General features: G+C 36.1%; 1 protein-coding gene across 4 annotated transcripts in view; it reads left to right on the top strand.

Annotated features, from left to right (window-relative positions):
* The window catches only part of DPYD (dihydropyrimidine dehydrogenase), a 790,677-nt gene that overhangs the window by 527,769 nt on the left and 240,475 nt on the right, over nt 1-22,433 (top strand). For all 4 annotated transcript variants that reach the window (XM_072834642.1, XM_072834646.1, XM_072834643.1 and 1 more), the window contains one exon: nt 799-882. In XM_072834642.1, coding sequence (XP_072690743.1) covers nt 799-882 — 84 coding nt within the window. The remainder of the gene's footprint in view (nt 1-798; nt 883-22,433) is intronic.

The raw sequence follows: 22,433 nt of genomic DNA, 5'->3' as shown, positions 1-22,433 counted from the left end.
GTCTTAAACTATTAAAAAAGTGTTTTGTTTGTTCCTTGAGTTTTTCATAGAAGACTTGTCAAGAATTCTATGATTCTTCAAGTTGTCTATGAATACTTAGACATGAACTGTTGTGTTCATTTTCACAGGATCCACTAGTACACCAGTGAATTAATGAGTTAAATTAGAAGAAAGCCTATTTAATTATTAAAGACAAAAATGATCACTCCATGTTTCTTATCGTGGACCTATTTTCTATACAATACAATTGATTCTCAGTTAAAAACATTTCAAGTTTACTTATATGCATTCCAGGTAGCCTACTACATTTTTCTTTGCACTACAACTTCCAGTACCAATTATCCAAAATTAGTAAGATTTGCTTCTATAAAAGATAGAAGCTGTGTAGGGAAGGGAAGAAAAAAAATGTGACGTCAAACAAATCTGAGTTAAAATCTCTGCTGTGTCATTTAATATCCCAGGTTTGTCTTTAACTCCCCTGTGCTTTAGTTTCCTTGTGCAAAACTGGTGTCCTACTAATCCAAGGATTATGAGAATTAGAGGTAACAAATATAAAGCACATAGAGTAGTGAGTATCCTCTCACAAAAGCACTAGTGAATATTTGCTGTGGTTATTATTGTTATAGTAGATACTCTAATTTGAGAGTCAGAATATACCTCACAAGATAGCTGTAATGCAGGAAATGGAAGAGTTTAAATTTGACAAATGTGACCTATGCTGAGTTACCAATGATGAAAGTGTATCGAGACACAAATAAAGCTTTGCCTTTTCTTGCATTTTCCTTCCACGTCGTAAAGGCTTCTGGAGCAGATGCCCTGGAGTTAAATTTATCGTGTCCACATGGCATGGGAGAAAGAGGAATGGGCCTGGCCTGCGGGCAGGTAAGGACCTCAACAGCTGCCATCACGTATTTCTGTGTGACAGAACAGGCCCCTGTATGGATAGTAACTATACCTTAGGCAAGAAGATGTGTGGATCAGATGACTGGCTTGAGACTTCCAGGTCTGCATTGTTTAAATATTTAGTGCTTAAAAAGTGGAAAATGAGGGAAACTGAAATTACAGCAACTGTTTAGTTTTATTGAGGAAAATATCACATTATGTGCTTGACAGGAAGTAATATCATAACAAATAGTTTTTAAAAGCACTGAAGCAGAATTAGCTGATTTCAAATGCAATGTTCTTTATTCATTCCTGATGCTGATCCAGTTTCCCTGGAGCAATATACTGTACAAAATGCATTGTTCGTAGTGATTTTGTAGTAAATGGGGCACAGCACAAATTGCATTTTACATTTTTTAGCATATGATCATTATTCCCTAACTGTGTTTTGGGAGTTGCAAAAAGACTTTGATGCTATTTTTATTTTGGGATACAATAAATGGAACCTTCATGCTAAAACACTTTCAAAAACCTAATGAATAAAATGTGGAAATATATGTTAATATGTAGAAAATACTGCATCTTTATGTAACTAGATACAGTGTTGTATGTTAAGAAGCAATGTAAAAGCTTAATGCTAAAAAGGTGAGTGTTTTGCATCTAATTTGGCTTTTAAGCCCAGAGGGAAATGGTGTGAATTAAATAATATGAAATGTTGTCATTTATGACAAATTTTCTAGTCCTGGAAAGTTTACTTTTGTCTTTATATCTGGCACAGGGCCTAGTACATAGTAGGTGCTCAATCCGCCCCCCTCCCCCCCAAGTCTTTGGGTTATTTGAATTAAACTCAAGAGGCCGGAGGCCCTTAATTTGGAAGGGCAAAAATTTCTGCTTATTACAATGAACCTAGGTTGCTGTTTTCATATTAGCATTCAGGGAGGATTTTAAAGTACCTTGTAAATATTTAATTAACATTCAAAATAGATTTGTAACTTGGGAAGAAACCATTCTCTTGTAGCAGCAGGAGCGGAGGGCTTAGTCAAATGGTCTTCAAATATATCCTCTGTTGCACTCACAACAGGTTACCCAGAAGATCAGTCAAGGTGGTGACAGAACCAAGCCTCAGAATTAGTCAATAGTGGGAAAATACTGTATTAAATCATGACTTCTTTGGGGCAAGGCTTGGGTGATTGAAATGAGGTAGGCTTCTGAAAGGACAGCTGGACAGAGTCTGATGTAGTCAGGTTCTTTCTTTATCCCTTGCATGGTTCCTAAAACTTTGACCCAAGATATTTTTTAGTTACATGGAGAAAAACAGCTATGGAATATTTAAATCTGTTGACTAATCTTTTAAAGAAGGATACATTTTAATATATATTCCTTGCCCCAGAAATGGCAATTATTTTGAAAATGTTGCCCAACCTTGAGCTTATTTTTTAGAGTGGGCTTTGGCTCTGTGAACACATCTGAACTTACCCAGCTGTTAAGTGTCTTAGGTGTATCCTCTCCAGAGTTATTTAGCTACATAAATTTTTGCATAGCCTTTGGCTGAATGAGGATACCAAGCGTTAAAATTTTGCAGTCAGAGTTAGTATTAAGATTTCTAAAACCTTTGGAAAACATATGTTCCAAAAACCATGGTACCTTACGCTGAAGGAAACTTGGGAACATTGCCATTTCTTCTTTGGAGATGTTGTGCTTAGAAGATCTGTCATTTTACAGAAAGCGCCGTGTTGAAGTCTCCCAGTATAAGTGTATTATTATCTAAGTGTGCTTTACTTTGGTTATTAATTGATTGATATACTTGGCAGCTCCCACATTAGGGGCATAAATATTAATGATAGTTAGGTCCTCTTGTTGGATAGATCCTTTAAGCATGATATAGTGTCCCTCTTCATCTCTTACTGCAGTCTATAACAACTAATTATAATCTCTAAAACTAAAATCAGTCTTTATTAGCCACGTTTACAAATTTTCTTTTGAATTATATTTTCTTTTAAATCATATAATGGAAAAATAAAACATATTTAATCATTTCACGCCAACATATTTTAAATGATTAGCCTGCCCCAGAACACAGGAATCTTCGATATTTTAAATGGAGGGAAGGAAGAATATTAATGCATTATTTAAAAAAAAAAAAACTTCACTATAACTCTCACTCTGTAGAGCGGTCACAGGTGTGTCTAGGGCTTATTCATTTTTTTTCCTTTACTTCCTTTTTTCCCTTTCTCTACTTTGTTCCCATTGCCTCTTCCTTTCTTTTTGAGCTTCATAGTGTTGAACACTTGTAAGCTGGTGGCTTGGGAAATCTCTACTCAGTGTTAGGGGATTGAGAAGCCGTTCCAATTCCTCTTCCGCACTGCAGTGCGATCCTCTATTCCATCTCTTGGAAACTCCGTGTGTGCAAAGCATAAGAGCTGTGTGTATTGCCAGAGCCCAATAGGTGTTTGCTTCATGAATGAGACAAACTGACATTAGTCCCATGCCTACAATATTTGTCTATTGGAAACACTCTCTTGTATTTTTTCCACTTCTGGTGTTTCCAGAAATCATCACAATTTTAGCCCCATGAAAAGAGGCAGAGGATCGCAGTATAGTATATGTTTTCCTCTCTAAGCATGTTTTTCCTCCATTGTGTCATATATTTTCTTACAAATATTTTATAAGTGAAAAATACTGCCTTTGTATCTAAATGATTTTATATTAACTACATATGTATATGTTTTAATATATGTCTGTTTATTTAAACTCTTTATAAATGTTCCCATAAGTGACCAAAAATTGTGCAATTTTTGAACTGACAAGGCTATATAACCTCTACTCCACAATATATAGAAATCATTTATTTACAGAATTTGTGAAAATGAAGGAAATCTCAAGCTGACCTTGGGCATTTGAATTGTATATTTCCTCCAAAGTGAAACAGAAAAACCCTGATAACTTTGATGGTCAAGCAAAAGTGAAAATATGCTCTAGCTTTAGTTGTATACACTCCAAAAAGTCAGTTATATTGCAACATGAAAAAATATTTTCGTTTTCTTCTCCTCCTTATAATAACCCTCTGAAGAGGTTGAGATTCTATCCCATTGTACAACAAGAACAGCAACAATAAAATAAAAACAAAAACTAAACAAGACAACAACAAAAAACTAAAGCCTCCTTGCTTCCTAGGTCAAGATCTGGTCAGCAGTTGCCAACTATTAATTAGCATATAAGCCTAAATAGAGATAAGTCTCCAAGAACAGTTCTTAATAAATTGGTACTCCAGTGTAAGCATTGAATATTATTAACTGCGAGCTCAGTACAGTACTAAGGTATCTCTAAAATCATCTATAGTTCTAAATTCCCATTTCTCTAAATATATAAAAACAGCAGCAAGCCTGAGTCTACTATTTAGATGTTATATTTCTCTGGAATAAGGGAGCCTCCCTGATGTCTTAACATTCAGAATAAAATTGTCTACGTGCAGTCTCTATACATCATTTTCCTGTGCCAACATATTAGTTTATAAATAAAAGCGAACTGTGATAAATTCTATAAAATTCAGGTAAAATGGCACCTCGTTGAGGTCTTCTCCTTTTCCTAAATACAAAGGGTTCTTACAGCATTGGCTGAATAACCCTCTTTTGTCCTTGAATTATTACTATTAACTATTAAGTATTTTTAATTCCATCCTGCAGAACCTCCTAACATAAATTCAGACAAAAGCTGAAGAAACTGGAATAACTTTGTGTTGTTGTGTTTACTTTGTTTCTAACAACGATTACCAACATTTGAAAAATAGGTGGCTTTGACAGAAAACACCCTATTTCTTAACTTTCTCTTGAGCTACGGGAAGATATGGCCACAGAGGGCCTGCGTTGCCATGCAGAAGTGAGGAAGTAGACCTTAACTATTCTCCTTTAACACTGGATGCGGTTCATGTAAATAGCAGGAAGGGGAAGTGCTTCTACCCAAACATGAATTTGATAAGTATGTGCCTCTCCAGTGCAACCTTCAAATATCACAACCAACCCTTCCCAGAATTTTTGCTGACTTTCTAGATCCCTGACATGGAAGAGTCTCTAAGCTGCCTTCTTTAGCCAGCAGTACCTTTAATTCTTAGACCATTGATCAGCCACCAAAGGAAAAAATAGTTGATGGAGGCTGTGGATGGAATGTGTGAGCTAAAATGCCTTCTCTTCTCACCTTCCTGTTTTATCTTCCACAAGGCAAAAAGGAAGAGCTGAGGCAGCATGCCCCACTGGATTTCGCAGTACTAGTTGTGTAGTCCTCTTGAAACAATTGTTTTCCTGCTGTCAGAAAACGCTAATTTCTAAAAGTTTTCTTAAGTTATTTTTCACACAAACTGTTTACTTTCTTTGCTTTGTGTCAGTGATGTGGTGTAGTAAAATACAGACTTCTAGAACTGAGAGGAACCTGAAAGATTTTCCAATTTGACCCCCTTATTTACAGGAAAGGAATCGGAGACTGGGAAGATACTTAAATTGCCTTTGCTGGAGAGAACAAAATGGCAAGGCCCATAGCCATTGACTCAGTTGTCACTGACGCTCATCTGGTGCTCTGTTCAGTATTTCCTATGGGTCATTTGAGTATATCCAGATCTCCAGTGAAAACTTAATAAGCTGGCACTGTGCCCTGGGAACTCCTGACTTCATACCTTTCTGCATACTATTGTTTGCTCTGCCTGGAGTTCATATTTTTTTCAACTGAAATTATCCAAATAGGAATCATCTGTCTACTTCTATTTTAAATGACATCTAATCTGTTAACTGAGTATGTCTTATTAGTCAACCAAACTTTCCATGAGAAAGAAAAAAGAATATATCGTATGTGAACAGATTTAAAGGTACAAACTTAGAAGCATACTCTCGTTTGAATCTCTAGTGACCTAGAGATTGAATCCCTGTCAATGGATTTGAATTTCTTTACCTAACAATTCTAATAGGCTACAAAGATGTTATTTCCCTGGACCTTACAGAATTCCCATTTTTCAGTGGTTTGGATGCTTTCTTTGTAGGTGTGATTGTTAAATAGTGCACACCTATTTCAGTAATGATGCCTTTGAATGGGAAATCCCAAAATGGTACTATAATCAGAGGGAAGACTACTCTAGCTTCACAGTTAAAGTAATGTCCTAAAGAAAGATGGTGGTGCCACTGCTATTACCTGCTATGTCTTGCTGTCTCACAGCCCCCTCTGTTTATTTACCCACATCCTCCGCATAGAATTTCTAAACACTGAAATGTTTAACTCAAACAGTCTTAGCATTAATTTTATCATCAGGAAATAGATCCGCAGCCCTGCTTTCATGGTGATTAGCTAAGTAAGAGCAAACAGATTTAAAAGTGGTAAATCTTAAAACGTTTACTGATCTTAAATAATTATTGAGTTAAATTAAGATCACCCAAACAACACTTTGATATTTCCCTCATGATCTGTTCTATGTCCAATTTAATTTTCACAAACTCTGTATGCCTATTTAAAAAAGAGAGAGAAAGGCTTTGTTTCTGTTACAACATGCCAACATTTTTCATAAAACATTAACCACAGATTATTACTCTTACCCTTGCCAGAGAGCAGACGTCTGTCACCAGGAAGAGAATCCAAAACTAAGTGTGAGGACCACATTGCCCCAGATGTGCTAGCATTTCTCTTGGGAAATAAAGCCTTCCTCCAGCAGCTGGGTTAACAGACACCCTATCTCATATACAATACAGGGTCCAGTGAGCGATGACCACAATCCGCCTGAATCAGGTACCCATTAGATGTTTGTGGAGGAGACAATATAAAGATACTGGTTTTAAAGCCAGCACAACTGACAAGTCATAATACTACCTATATTTCCCAGAGGAATTAAATTCAGGAACTTAGGAGTATGAGACACCCTAAAGGCTAGAAGAAAGAATATGGGAGCCCTATCCATGGTAAAATACAACTGAAGCCACAATGACCTCCCTGGCCTCTTTTGGGGATCTCAGGTGAGGATCACTGCTGAGTTAGATTGACTTTTTGATACTAGTCTGGTACATGCCCATGAGACATCCTGTTTCAGGTTCATGATTCCTCTCATTCCTTCTAACTCTAGCCCCAAAATAAATGTGTGCCACATTGTCCTAAAAGTGATGTTTAATCTTGCTCTAATTAGTGAATGTAACTTTGGGCTAGAGAGTTGGAACTAAGGTCTACAAAGTTGAAGGCTAGGCTGGCTTCAGTGCATTGAGTCCCTCACAGGTTTGGAAGTCATTCCTTCTCAAAATAACATCATTCCATTGAGAGCTATGAGAAACGGATGTATAGAAGCTTCTGCAAAAGTGACTGAAATCTGATATTGTCCATATACATTCGACTTATCCTGTTCTCTTTTCTTTTCCTTGCAGCATTATAATTTTAGAGGTGCTTTAAAATAAATTATCAACTTGTTTATAAGAAAAAGTATCTCTGATCAAAAAAGAAATATTTGCATTATACTGTATTATGTTGCCCAACTTTTATTTGAGTTTAATTATCAACCATTTGTGTAGACTGGGTGCTTGGATTAGTAGATAACTACAGGAGATGTGTAAGAGGCAATTATGTAACTGCCAATATTTCGCCTTAAGCTAATTCTCTATGAGTTTTTCAGTTTTAGTTATTAATGTTGGTTAATGATATAAAAATGATTGCTTTCTCCCCAAAATTATAAATTTTAGCAGAAAGCAATACCATTTAAGTCTAAATGAAATACTGCTATAGGTCAGGGAGTATCTTTGTTTATATCTATGACACCAATCATGTGGCAGTTAAAAGAATTGTATGTAGTACAGATAGGTGGATCACTGGTGAATGGTTGCAGTAAAAACATCTTAAACATGTATATAGGGGATCCCTGGGTGGCTCAGCGGTTTGGCGCCTGCCTTTGGCTCAGGGCGTGATCCTGGAGTCCCGGGATCGAGTCCCACATCAAGCTCCCGGCATGGAGCCTGCTTCTCCCTCCTCCTGTGTCTCTACCTCTTTCTCTCTCTCTCTGTGTGTCTATCATAAATAAAGATAAATAAATCTTTAAAAAAATAAACATGTATATATTTTTTGGCTTAGTGTGGCTTTTATTGTACTCATCATTTGTTATATTCCCAACATAAAGCAGCAATAGCATTTCACAATTTTTTTAAATCACCCTCAAACGATCACATCACAGTGAGTTTGAGAGTATAGCAGAATTTTCTATATCCCTGCTGACGTATAGCATAAAGATAAACTGAAAATGTCTTTGACCCAAAGAGAGAGACATGGGAGTAGGGTAGGGAGAGGCTGTGATCTTAATCAGTGGTATCATGGAGAGTTTGCATAGCATAATGTCACAGCAGAATAATAGGCATTAGCAGTGCAGAGTAGAAACGATGTTGGAAACCAGAATTACTGGCAGTGAAATGAAGGGTCTAGTCACAGATCCAACTAGCCTAGAATATTTGGAAAAACTGGCAAACACGACTGAGTCATTTATTAAAAGCCACAAAAGACTCGGGACACTGCATATTAGGCTAAAAAAGCAAGCTTCTCCAAAGCCTAGTAAGCACTCAGGAGCTAAGAGATTCAGAGGCAGCCTAGTTTATAATAAGGCAAGAGAAAGGATAATGAGTAAGACAAATCAAGGGAAGGCATGAGAGCCACCACTTTCAAGAAGACCTTAAAATTAAGGCAACTTGTACCTCAGAGAGAAAGTTTTTACACATTTTCCACTGGCATAGAAGGAGCCTTTTAAAGTGCAGTCAGTCTAGGGCTTCCAGTTGGGAGAAGGTGAGCAATGGCAGGAAGAAAGCACGTGGATTTGCCAGACTACTGAAGGAAATATTGCACCCCATCCCCACCCCCACAAAAAGTAAGTCAAAGAAAGTAGGTTTATTAAAATCATGGCATTTTTACAGCCCAGGAGTATTGATTCAAGATGGAAGACTCTATGGCTTTTGTTAACTATCATTTAGCAACTCCATTCCCAGAGAACTATTACAACCACCACCACCCCAGATACACATGAGGTAGCCCCTACTGATAATAACAGATTTTATACAAATATGAAGTCTGTCTTGATGTTGATTACATTGCAGAAGTCTTAATGACAGTCATGTTTTTTAGCTATCTTTCTTTTTGTTCTTTAACAAAAAAAAAATCACTTCATGAAGTAGCAGTATTATTAATAAATATATACTCTACAAAAAAAGTTTTGTTTAAGGAGATACCAATTTAAGACATGAATATCAACTTTAGAGACTTTGAAATGTTCTGAATGTCTTTTTTTCCTCGTGTTATTTGCTATTTATGTTTTCTAGTTTGAGTGTTTTCTCTCCCTATCTGTTGTTACTGAATGTATTTAGTTTTGAAAGTCCTTATAGATCAAGTTGCAAAATCAGTTATACTTAATGTATGTTAATGACCCATCAGAAAGTAGCATAGAGATTTTTTTTTCTCTTATTTGTGAAACTTTTAGCTGTCTATCAAATGGACCGAGATCTCTATTGCCAGTTTTTGTTTATCAATTTTTTTTCCTTGATTACACCAGAAATCATATGGCAACATAGTAGGCATGTCATTCCTGTTTCTGCTATAACCGTGTTTTGCCAAATGAAGGAGAACTTGGGTATATGAGGGAACAATTGGGTCCCTTCATTTCTAATATCTGTTCTCTATTCTTCTATCCCATATTCACTCTTGATTCTCTTTCTACATTCTATCACCTCAGTCTCAAACTTTTAGAGAACAACCTTTCTATTTAGGAGGTATAGGTTATAGAGACCCTATAGTATTTATTTCATTACCAAATCATCAAATACTTCTCAACTTTTATTCATTCAACAAATATTTAGCCTATCTAGTATGTACCAAAAATTGTGTGAAAAGCTGAGAGTATAGTAATAAACAAAAACAGACATGTTTTCTGCTCTCATGGAGCTTTCCATTTAGTAGAGTAGAGCATATAATGTGAAGTTTCTGGACTACTTGGAAGGGTCAAGGAAGGATTATATAAGAAAGTGATGTCAGATCTGGTAACAGAAATATTTAGAGGATTTTTAACTAAGTGAAATGATTGTAGTGGGTTAGAGCATTCCAAGCAGTGGAAACGGCATGAACAAAAGCCTTGTGGTTGAAACAAGGCATGGTCAAGGGCAAAAGAATAGGGTGCTTAGAGCACACACATATGGCACAAGATGGTGTTGAAGAGGAAAAAATAGAGGCCAGACTATAGAAGAGCTTGTAAGTCACACCTTGTTAAGCTTTTTGATCTTATCCAAACAGCAGTGGGAATTTATTAAAAGGTTTGTCGTGAGTGTGTGTATGTATGTATGTGTGCACATATATGTGTGCACAGGCCTGTGCATGTGTTTGATGGGTGGGATGGTGACAATGGTGGAGTGATATGATTGTATTTTCATTTTGAGAGAAGAGAATTAGAGGAGCAGGAGAATGGGCCTAAGAAGGCTGTCTGGAATAACCTTGCAGTTGTTCATGTAAAATATAATGGTAGTTTACAGCTTAGATTAGAGAAGTGATTGTAGAGAAAAAGAAGTGGATATTCCAGAGATAAGGAGTATATCCAACAGCATTTGAGGATGGGTTGGATATGGATTTTGAGGGAAAAGCAAGTGACAAAATAGTTCTTAGCTTTCTGTTCTGTGCTGATGGAGGAATTCTGTTATTAGAACCTAAGACAGATGTATTAGCTGATACAACTGACGGTATAAGGTTGAAATTGACTTCATGATTGTCTGGATCCAGAAAAGCAGATGATGTCTTCAGCATTCTCATTGTCTCTTCCTTTCTCTTTTTTACTCCATGGTATAGTGGATGACTTATTTTTCCCCGTGATAGATAAGCATTTTTAATCCATCTAATGACCTAGCCTCAGATAAATCTATGGTTCCTCATCCCAGTTCCCAGGGGATCTCCACCTTCCCACCCCTAGACCATATACTGATAGCTGTGATTCTGATATTTTTCAGCATACTCTCTCCAATCCCCACTACTAAATCCAGCAAAAACCTTCTTTTAAATGGATCCAGTCTTATTTTAAATAATTAAAAACTTAAAGCCTTTTGAATGTTAAACATATTGGATATTCACTCTCTTACAGAGATGATAGATTTAGCATAAAGTGAAGTACAATTTTCCCGATATATAATAAATAAATAATTATATTTTGGAGATAGCAACAATGCAAGTAGTGTTACTATGATATAGATACATCCCAAGAGAATAAATTAATAATAGATGTTTATGTAGAATTACAGTTGAGTATATTCACTTAGTGTGCCTTGTATTGTAAGCCTTATGCTAGCTGTTCCTACACATGGGATCATACCCACTCGTCAGTCAACTTTGATGGGGAAGAAAAAACATTCTCCATGTTACAGAGAGAGGACCTGAGGCTGGAGTGACTTGCTCCGTATTGAATCCCCAGGGATTAATGTTATTGTGGTACATGGATGGTTACATAAATAATTTTTGGACAGATTAATGAAGGTCTAAATGAATGAATAATCTAATTAAATCTTCATACAAAATATGTTGGGTTTTTGTGTGTATGTGCACCATTTGCAATGAAGAATCCTGAGTTTATGAATATGACTCAGTATAGCAGTTAATGATTTTTTGTAAGTTAAGACTTATGTTTCAAATCATTTACTTCCCTCTAAAACCAGTCTCAATACATTGTTCTGATTTTTTGTTTATTTCCACCTCAGCCATGGTAGGTGTCATGTGTCTGATCTCTCCACTTTGTGTCTTGAATCCATTGTAAATGTTTATCCAGAGGTACATACTGCTCACAAATAAATATTATTTACAATCCCCTGTGCCCTGGACAGGAGTTTGTCTCCTTTGCAAATATTCTATCTTTGGAACTCAGTAATCTTTTGTTGTTCTTGTTAAGAATGAGCATTTTTTACTTGTTACCATAAGAGTTTGGAGGATGAAAGATGTCAAAATGGCTAACTCTTTCTTTTGCAAACTCGCTATCTTATGTAAACAAGGCCACTATCTGGGGATGAAAAGGAGAGAAAGAAAATAAACTGCCTCAGCCTGGCCTCCAGGAAATTAAGGACTTTATTTTCACGTTTCCATGCCGAGTACCTAATGGCAGATAGTTCTGGATTACAAACGCTCCCTGAATGCCACCTCATGCATTATTTGAGAGCAGATATGATGCCTGCCATGCTGCTTGCCAGGCGCTGATATAAGGTGTAACTCCTATAATCCTCACTACAACTCTATGATATATTTACTATTATTATTCCCATTTTCCAGATAGGAGAACCTAGAGACAGAAGGTCTAAGTAGTGTGGTAAGATCACACAGCAAGTAAATGGATTCAAATCCTGTCCTCTGGCTCGGAAGACTGTGCCTCTCATCTTGGGCACTGCTGCTTCTCAAGAAAGAAAATTACTGGCTTTTTTAGGCATAGAAATTATTGATACATATCTTAATAATGCATCTCTCTTTGAAAACAGTGCCAGTTGTGGAAATAATGAAAGTTCCTCTGTATAAATACTTACTGAAAAGGCCAGTTTCCTCAAAATAATTGGTGAAAAAGATTTAAACGATCTTCATTTTTGTGTTTTTAATTTTTTCTGCATCCAAATTCAGTTTTAAAGAGAAATCCTGGGATCCCTGGGTGGCGCAGCGGTTTGGCGCCTGCCTTTGGCCCGGGGCGCGATCCTGGAGACCCGGGATCGAATCCCACGTCGGGCTCCCGGTGCATGGAGCCTGCTTCTCCCTCTGCCTGTGTCTCTGCCTCTCTCTCTCTCTGTGACTATCATGAATAAATAAATAAAATCTTTAAAAAAAAAAATAAAATAAAATAAAGAGAAATCCTGAAGTTTTTTTTTTTTAATTTCCAGATGTGATTAAAACACAGTGCAATTGCACCATAATTGATTGTCAATGTCTGTTTTTATTTTAAAATTCATTTTTTTGTTGTTTGGATTTGACATCACCGTTCCCATAAAGGAGACAATACGTGGTATCAGGCATTAAGAAGCTACTCCTGCCAGTTGATGATTGGGAGAACCTGAAAAGGGGTGAAGAACCCCCACAAAAGTGCCCAAGAGGGAATTCACCCCGTCTTCAAATGCTGGCGAGCACTATACACAGAGCGCCAGCCAGCCCCATAAGTGGCTCTGCCCTTGCCTGCCATTCCGCAGCCCTACCCCCTTTACAAAGGGTAGATCATTAAGCCATCCAGCGGTGGGGAGTATTTTCATATAGCTGTTGCCCTTTATAACAGCCTGGCAGTGAGTGACCATAATAAATTATGCACTGCTCTGTGAGACTGTGACACAATGCATTGCCGGAACAGCGGGGGTGTTAGAAAATCCATTATTTGAAATTTTTGTTTCTTTTTCTTACTAGATTCCATGCTGTTCTTTTCCTGTCATCTTGTTCCTTTTTTTCCTATCTATTGTTTTGAGGGTTTTTGTGCCTGACAGTTCCTTTCTGCTGCTGGTTTTGTCCTTTTTGTTACCTTGTTTCTGCCTTCGTGGGCTCCCCCACCCCCCTTTCTTGGTCTTGTGTGTTGTGAGCCTCGTTCTCCTTTTCTGTCATGCAGTCATTTGCTTTACTTTTCTTTTTCTTTCTGCCTTATTGTCTCATAGAATGCAGAAAAACAAATTCTCTTTTTGTCGGCATTCTTTTACATGGTGTTATGTGGTTGTCATTTTCACTTCAGGATAGATGCACTTTACTGTATGTACTATTCATTTCGGTTCCAAGAATCCAAAACACATGTCCAGAGGAGTGCCAAGGCTGATGGCAATAAAAAACAATCAAAGCAACCAGTAGAATAGTTCTTTGGGAACAGCACAGACTTATTTCTTCCCTGTAGATCAATTCACATAGAATTTGTAAGGTTTTGTTCCTAATTTTAGATTATTCAGTCTCTTTCCCTCCCTCCAAGTATAGATCTAGTCCAAAGTGGCAATTGTTTTGACACTATTTCTTGCAAATCTACCTACCTGCTATTTCCGTAATTGTTTTTCCATTGATGAACACAGTCAGAAAGAAAAATATAGTTCTGGTAGTTGGAACATCCACTGATTCAGTTAATCCACTGGTTACTAATTGAGCAACTATAATGTGTCAGGAATTGTGCAGGTGCTATGGAAATTGGACACCATAAGTTTTGTTCTTTTTGCATTCACTATTTGCTCATGTCCCTTATCCCTAACTTGTTTCTTCTTTCTATGGACACATCACATATTGTCATTTGTCACCCTGCCTTCCCCACTTTCTCTTCCTTGACTCCTTTGGACCTAGCATTCATCTCATTTTAATGTAGATTTATTTACAAAGAACTTGTGAATTTTCTACTTAAATTTGCTGCATTTAGATTAGAAAGCTCAAATCTTCTTGGCAGGGAACACCAGGGAATCATGTGCCAGATTCTTCAAACCCATTTTTCTGTTGTAGTTAAAAAATAAATAAATAAACAGAAATGGTAACCTGACCTTTAGTATGGCTATGGGTTTTTGTAGTATTGGTGATAGCTGAATTTAATTATGTCAATATATATACTTATTATATATCAATGAGTTAAATGAAATCTGCAATTAAACTCTTCCTTTCACAGTATTTAGTTCTTTCTTTTAAATACTCTGCTATTTGCTTATTTTCTCATTTTGTAAATTTACTGTCTTCTAACCTGTTTCTCTCCTGAATTATCATCAATTTTCAGTTTCTACCTCTGTTGTGTTTTTATTTCCTCTCTGTCTTTTACTATATTATATTCAGTGTTATTGCTGTTTTAAATTTTTTTGTACTTGATTTATTTATTTATTTATTTATTTATTTATTTATTTATTTATTTATGAGAGAGAAAGGGACAGAGGTACAGGGAGACAGAATCTTAAGCAGGCTCCATGCCCAGTGTGGAGCCCAATGCAGGACTTGATCTCATTACCCTGAGATCATGACCTGAGCCAAAATCAAGAATCAGACTCAACTGACTGAGCCCCCAGGTGCTCCTGTAGTTGTTACTTTAAATAAGAATTGCTATGGTAACTCAAAAAAGTTAGCTTACTGTTTCTACCACTTAAATGATTTATTCTCTGTACTGGTTTCCTTTATATTTTTAATCTCTTTATTTCCTCATGTCTCCAAATTTCCAGGTAAGTGTTTCCATGTTTTCTTTTCTCTATAATTTTTTTCTCTTTTCTTGCCACTTTGAATTCTACACCTTCATTTTCTCTGTATCCATTTTTTTCTTATTTTTAAGAAACACTAGTCCCTTTAATATCACTTTGCAAATGCATGAGGATGACTTCTCTTCTCAAGTCAGTTGTCCTGTCAGCTTCCAGATGCAGTGAAATGCTCCTGTTAGAGTCTCATATATTTCACATTTCCAATTTTTAATTGTTTTCTTTTTAGTTGGAAGAAAGTGGAGGGAGCGATAGATATAAAGAGCTATGAAGGGCAGTCTAGGTGGCTTAGCGGTTTAGCGCTGCCTTCAGCCCAAGGTGTGGTCCTGGAGACCCGGGATCGAGTCTCATGTCAGGCTCCCTGCATGGAATGGAGCCTGCTTCTCCTTCTGCCTGTGTCTCTGCCTCTCTCTGTCAATCTCTCTCTCTCTCATGAATAAAAAAAAAAAAAAAAAAGAGAGAGAGCTATGAAATAGTTGTAAAAGGGAAAGGAAGACAATAGACTGAAAGTAAATAGGCAAATTTGGTATTTAGGACACTTGCATCCTTAAAGGATGTTACAGGGAAAATATTTTTGGTGGCAAGATAGAAGATGAGAAGATCAGGAACCTTGCACAGATGCGTTCCTATGGGTCAGGGCTTTTACAGCTGATTCCACCAAATGACACTGGCTTTTGCATGAAATGCATCCAGTTCACGTTATGGAATTTCATCCATGTTATTACTAAATGCCTCTGCCTTGACAAGGTACTGTTGCTGGTTTGCATGCCTTTGACATGGTGCCCTAATTTTTAAAAATGAATGATAGTAGTGTCCTTTGGATCTGCTATTGCATTTTTATTAGCCAGATTCCACTTATGTAATAAACACTTGAGTAAGTGATAATATTTTGAGATCAGCATACAAAACAATGTGAAATAATTATGCCATATATGTTTATTTTTATTCTAATTTTGTGACCTGATAAGTGAATCTCAGTTCTTCCTGTGCCTTGACTAGTGCCAATTTTAAAACAAAACCTATCACGTTTAAAAACAACCTCTCTAAAAATAAGCTATTAATTTTTCAGTTAATTAATAGCTTAATTTCAAGGACCCCTCTACCCAAAACTTTTAGATTACATCAGATTTGTCAGACAGGATAGCTGCCTACTAAAGTAGCCCAGTGTTGCATATAGATGACCAAATATAAAAATGTTACAGGAAACCCACATTCCAGTATAAATTGTGAAGTTGAGAGACGGTAGATCAATTTGGAGAGCCAGATTATTTAAATATATATATATTTGATAATACAATACTAATCTACAAATTAGGAAGCTATTAAGCCTGGCATTTTGCACTAAATCTAATGACTTAAGTATTTGGTTCCTTTCTTCTCACCACCAATAGCCAAGCCAGTATTAAAATAGAGTTTAATTTTACTTAGTCAAAAAGGTTTCAATATTCTCATGACTTTTTTTTTTTTTTTTTTTTTGGTCACTCTCCCCAGTCATTCTTACTGCTCTCTCTCTCTCTCTCTCTCTCCCAGCCCTCAATGTGGGTGGTTCAGGTCTAAGACTCCTTTCATCTCACTGAATTTTAATTTTTCATCTCATATTTAACTTTATCTTTCCGTTTCTTCAATCCCCTCTTTTTGTTTACCTGACATTTCTCTTGTTTGAATCTGCCTTATGGTTTCTGATTCTGGTTTCTGATTCTCTTGGAATCATCACTACCATTTCTGATAAGAATTTGTAGGATTGGCTTACATTGCTAACAACAAATAGCTCTCATTTTTTGAGAGTTTATTGTATGTGTTAGGTGGATTATATTGTTTAATTCCCAACCCACCCACTGAGCCACTACTAACATTATCCCTGTTTTTACAGATAAAGAAACCAAAGCATAGAAAGGTTAAGTAACTTATTCAAATTCCTGCAGGTGGGAAATGGCCAAGCCAGGACTCATGGTCAGAGTATCTGACTGCAAGCTTGCACCCTTTATCATTACTTCATAGCTCCTCTTGTAAAATGATACGATATCATTAATTTGCTTTTAATCTTGGTGTAAGAATGGATGATTTCCCTACTGTATCTTTCTTCATCATTAATTCTAATGAGAGCAGACTTATAAATGTAGTGGGGAGTGGGTAACGGGGAGGGGGTGTTGAATCCTATTGTGTTAACATTTTAGTCCATATTCTCCTTGCCATGTGTTCTTGGCTTCCTTCTGCCCTACCACCACATGAGGTTAGTTTACACATGAAAGTAATTCTTGTCATATCTCCATTGTCAGAATAAACACTTTCTAAGGGCAAGGTCTGTTATCATATTCTTTTTCATATCCTTCACATTGTCTTGTACATGAAGAGTTTCCAGATAAAGGGCCACAATTATAAACCCTGGTAGGTGAGCATTCTCAGGTGCTCCTGCTTTTCAGTGCTCACACTACAGCAGAAAAGAAGACAAGGCATCGCTCTTCTTTGGTGTGGGTCAAGCAGAGACATCTTGAAGCCCTTCCCAAGTGGTCTGTTTTGCAAGGACTTCCATTCAGTTTTACATATTTTTATTTTCCTCATTTGCTAGGATAGAGCACAAAAGAGGAAGGAGAGTAACTTGGTTATAAGCAGTTAACTGTTTATTTTGTAGAATCTAACAATCACATATACTTGAAAAGGTTTTGTAGAATTTTTGATAAATACTCCAAAAGAACTTATGTTTTTATTTTGAATTACAATTCGACAACATTTAATCCCTTGTTATTGCTTTGTCAGAATTTTAATTGAATTATTCAAAACATGAAACAAAAGGGAAGAATTGTAGATAGCAGAATAATATTAGCAGAATTACCAGAGTGCTGAGAATTATTAAAGAGGACATTATGTTTGTTAATCGGGCATTTAATTTTGCTTCTGTTTGTTGATGGAAAACATCCTCTTGGAAAGGATTTTTTCAAAAACCTTAATTGTGACAATGCCTTCTTAACATCCATGAATATACCGTACAGCAAAAGCTGTTTGAAACCTAATTAGTCAGAAAGATTCCTAATTTCCATTTTAACTCTAGGTTGGCTGACCAGCATTCCCGTCAGATTGGTCATTAGTGCACAAGAAAAAGCAGACCTTCCAGAAGTGGCTTAAATGAAAAGTGGTTGGAGGAGAGATTTTAAATTATTAGAAACTGTAGCAAAATAAAACGAATGCTCTCTCAACTCACGTTATGAGGCAGACATAACCTTAGTGTTGAAATGTCAGTGTTAGAAAGGTAATTGCAGGCTACTTTCACTCATAAACACAGATATGAAACACCCAACAAAATATCAGCATGTTGAGTCCAGCAATGCGTAAAAAAGGTGAACATGGCATGACCGTGTGAGCTTACTTCAATAAAGCAAGGTTGGTTTAAAGCATACTGCTGCACCAAATCAATTCATGTAAATCATTTCATAAACAGGTAAATCTGTATGTCTTAATCCAGGGAAATAAGTGAAAGACAAGTTTCACATGTATCAGTGTATGTTGTGTGTGTATATACATAGAAGCAAATGGTTGAATTTTGTTCAATAATAATAATATATAAGTATATATAGTTAAGCCTATGTAAACATAGGGTAGAGAATGAAAAAAGATGACATTAATGCTCCTAGTGGATAGAAATTCTCAGATTAGGAAGGGGGAAATTTTATTTATTATTTTATACAATTGTTTAATAGGAACAGTTTGTTAATTACTGTGTTTTGAAATATAACTATCTCAATAAGTCAGGTTTTAAGCGGACATTTTTATGGTTGAGTACACAGGATGTGACTCTGTAGTTAAAATAATTTTACTACCATTATTGTAATTAAGCTAGGAAATGCTATTATGTGGCATTATCTCAGGCCCAAATGTTGCTCTGTCTACTCAGAGAATAAACCAGGTTTGTTTGAAATTATATTGCCCCATTTCCAAAATTTCTTAAAGTAGTTATTAACGAGTACAGGTTAACTTTTGGGAAAAGTGTCTTGTTTTGTTTTTGTTTTGTTTTTTAGAAAACAGAACTCATTTACTCGATCTAGGATTCCTCTCTATGAAATAGTATAAAAATGGCTAGTTTCCATCTAACAAGAGGTATAATTTGATAGTGCTCTATAAATATTTAATGATAATCTATTAATCAATAATTAAAATTATTGGAGTAATTTTTTAAAGTAAGATGCTTGTTAAAAAATATTAACAGTGGACACAGAACATGAAACTACCATTTACCAAAAGGATAAATAGGTAGTAAGTCATGATACAAATATAACCAAGTTGAAATTCTAAAGACTTGTAGACTTTTTAAATTTGCCATTGCTTTTGTGAAGATTTATAATATCTTACCAGCTATTATCTGCCTATTTATTATCGTAAAGGGATTTTGTTCTTTCATACCTGCCCATGAGAGAAAGCCATTTGTAGCTTCAGCACTCATATATTAAAGAAGTTGCATGCTTTCTTTTAAAATTTCTCATGGAAGACATAAACCTAATCAAACCTTTCTCCCCTCTAGCTGGTAACCTCTGCATGAACTAAAGGGTTGAAATATTGTTTAATCATGCTACATACCACTTTTTACAGTTATGAGAAACATTATTTTGCTGTGGTGGAAGCAACAAAACAAAATGTTTTTACTCTGTGCAAGGAGAAATATATTTTTAAATTATTTATTATTTTAAATGGCATGATTTCTTATGAAACCACATTTTCCTCTTCTATATTTCAAATATTACTTCTGGGAGAAAGGCACATTTTTAAAGTGATGATAATATACATGTAATCTGGGGAACACAGACCCTCATACTGACTTGTGACTCAGAGAGAAACAATGTGCTAATTTCAGTTGGCAATCTTTACTTGATTCCTTCAGTCCAAACTCAACTATTATTAACCTTTGTTTGTGACAATTGAAGAGAATAATGGTTGAATTTAGGGCCTTTAATGTCACATTGAAATCAATAGCTGTAAATGGTAGTTGCCACAGTTCTAACTGATCTGTCACATTCAAACAAAAGAAGGCCTTTCTCAGTTCATAGAAGATAGCTGAGACAATTAAACACACAAACACACACAGGAATCTCAGAAGACCTTTATAACACTGAGGAAATGTACTGATTCTCAGTATTTGTACAAGGTATTTGGTGTTGTTTTTTTGTTGTTGTTTGTGGGTTGTTGTTTTTTTTTTGCTTTTTGTTTTTTGGGGTTTTTTTGGTTTTGGAGGGGGGAGTTTTGCCTGTTTGTTCTAATAGTGTTTTTAAAAATATCTGAAACTGTAAGTCAAATATAGGACAGTTAACACACTTCATCCAGACCTCAAAAACTAGTCTGTCATAAAAATAAATTGAATTGTCCTTTCTAGTATGGTGGTGATAGTGAGTTGTGGTGGGTTGGGGGAGGAGGGAGCTGATGATAAGCCTCTTCAAGAGCAGAAATTTCAAGGGCCACCAAATAAAAACAACTCAAAACCCTTAGAGCCAGAGTTCTGCATGCTTCCAACAACAGTCTTATCATGACTTCCACTCCCACCACAAATCCATCTTTTAGATATCTGTACATTCATCAGTGTTAAACTTCCAGTGCTGAGCTTTGACCTTGTCTTTACCTTTCTTATTTTTCTGGACTTTCTGTGGATGCAAATTAAGAGATTTCAGTTCATGTTCCCATACATGACTTTGATAAGCGTATTTGCCAGCTCCGAAACTGGTTATAATCATTTGCACATTGATTAATTCTATTAAGAACATAAGTCCACTTCTGCTTAACATGGTTAAGTTGTATGAAGTAATAAGAATGTTTCAGGGCTTTATCAGAAAGAAAAAGCCTTGGTAATTTTTTCCCCATATAATAATAACAGGTCTCCAAGTTTCATTAAGGCATACTATGAAAAATTCTTATTCACTGAAATGCCATTCCAGCCATCCTTTGAAAAATTAAATTAGTTGTTCTTGGAGGTAGAAGCTAGAAAGATTTGATACTACAAGAATATGGGAGATTAAAAAGAGGAAAGTAGACAAGATCATGTTTTTAACTTGCCTGGGTAAAAGTACTATTTTTTTCTCCACTTAAAATTTTATAAGATGATTTTTTAGACTTAACATTCACCAAAATTATTAGTTTAAGGACTCCGTGCATGACTTAAAAAAACATTCTACTTCTCAGAGATAAATTCATTTATTCAAGAGGAACATAATCAGTTTTTAATGGGCCTTTTTGTCTACATTATTTCTTCCCATAAGACTATGAGATTCCAAACTTTGTCAAATCAACTACCAGGGACAAAAGAAATCAGTAGTATGATGTGGTAAACTGGCTCAATGGGAGAACAAGACTCTGATTTGTATGTCGCATTTGCTGGTTTCTATGATGTAAATGCTCCACCATGAGCAGTTTTAAGCTGCAACCTCATGTCACTGAACATATACTGGAATGGTTCAGTTTCACCTGTGGAAATTTAACTTCTGTGGCCACTCTTAATACTGCTAGAACACTGAGGACAGAAAAATGGCATGTCAGTCTTCATGAAGGAAAAAAATATAAAGTGATAAAATGACTGACCTAAACACCAGCTGTTCACATTAGATCCTCATGCTTACCTGCTTTGAGATAAAGGAGATAAGAACCATTAATTTTGTAAGTAAAACTGAAACATTTTTAAGGTAAATTTCACCTTTTTGTTTTGAGACTTTTTAAATTTATTCATGAGAAACAGAGAAAAAGAGGTAGAGACCTAGGCAGAGGGAGAAGCAGGCTCCCCACGGGGAGCCTGATGTGGGACTCGATCCCAGGACCCCAGGATCACCACCTGAGCCAAAGGCAGACGCTCAACCACTGAGCCACCCAGGTGCCCCAAATTTCACTTTTTTAAATGCTAAGCCAGAGAAGTCAAAATGTCCATCTTTAATGGGATAGTCTACATTCAGTGAAAGAATTTGGAAATTTGAAAATTCTGTGTCTTCCTTAGTATATCCTATACTCAACAGATCTTTTTTCTTACATTATACTAGTCTGGGAGAAAAGAGTTAATGAGAAAAATTTAACTTGAAGGCTTGAGCATAGATATATACATCTCAGAATATCTGCATTAATTTGGGGGTCTTTGTAATTCCACATGAGATTATTGAAGGTGTCTGTATAAATTCAATATACATGTCTGCATAAATATTGGAAGAGAGAAAGAGAATGTTAAGTTAGTTTGGCTCTTTTTTGGGGGGGGGCGGAGATGAAAATAAAAAAGGAAGACCAACTAGCTTATGCCATATGAGGGAACTTCTTGACTTGAGCCAAACCACAGCTGGCTCAGGAAGGGGGAAGACAACTCGATGCCTCAGTACCCTCTCTATGTATTGAACCAATTTTCCCTGTAACTCACCTTTAGTGTCACTGTCC

The sequence above is a fragment of the Canis lupus genome, chromosome 8, assembly GCF_048164855.1.
Source record: "Canis lupus baileyi chromosome 8, mCanLup2.hap1, whole genome shotgun sequence".
NCBI lineage: Eukaryota > Metazoa > Chordata > Mammalia > Carnivora > Canidae > Canis > Canis lupus.
Note: the sequence above shows the minus strand (reverse complement) of the source record. Positions and strands in the feature narration are given on the sequence as shown.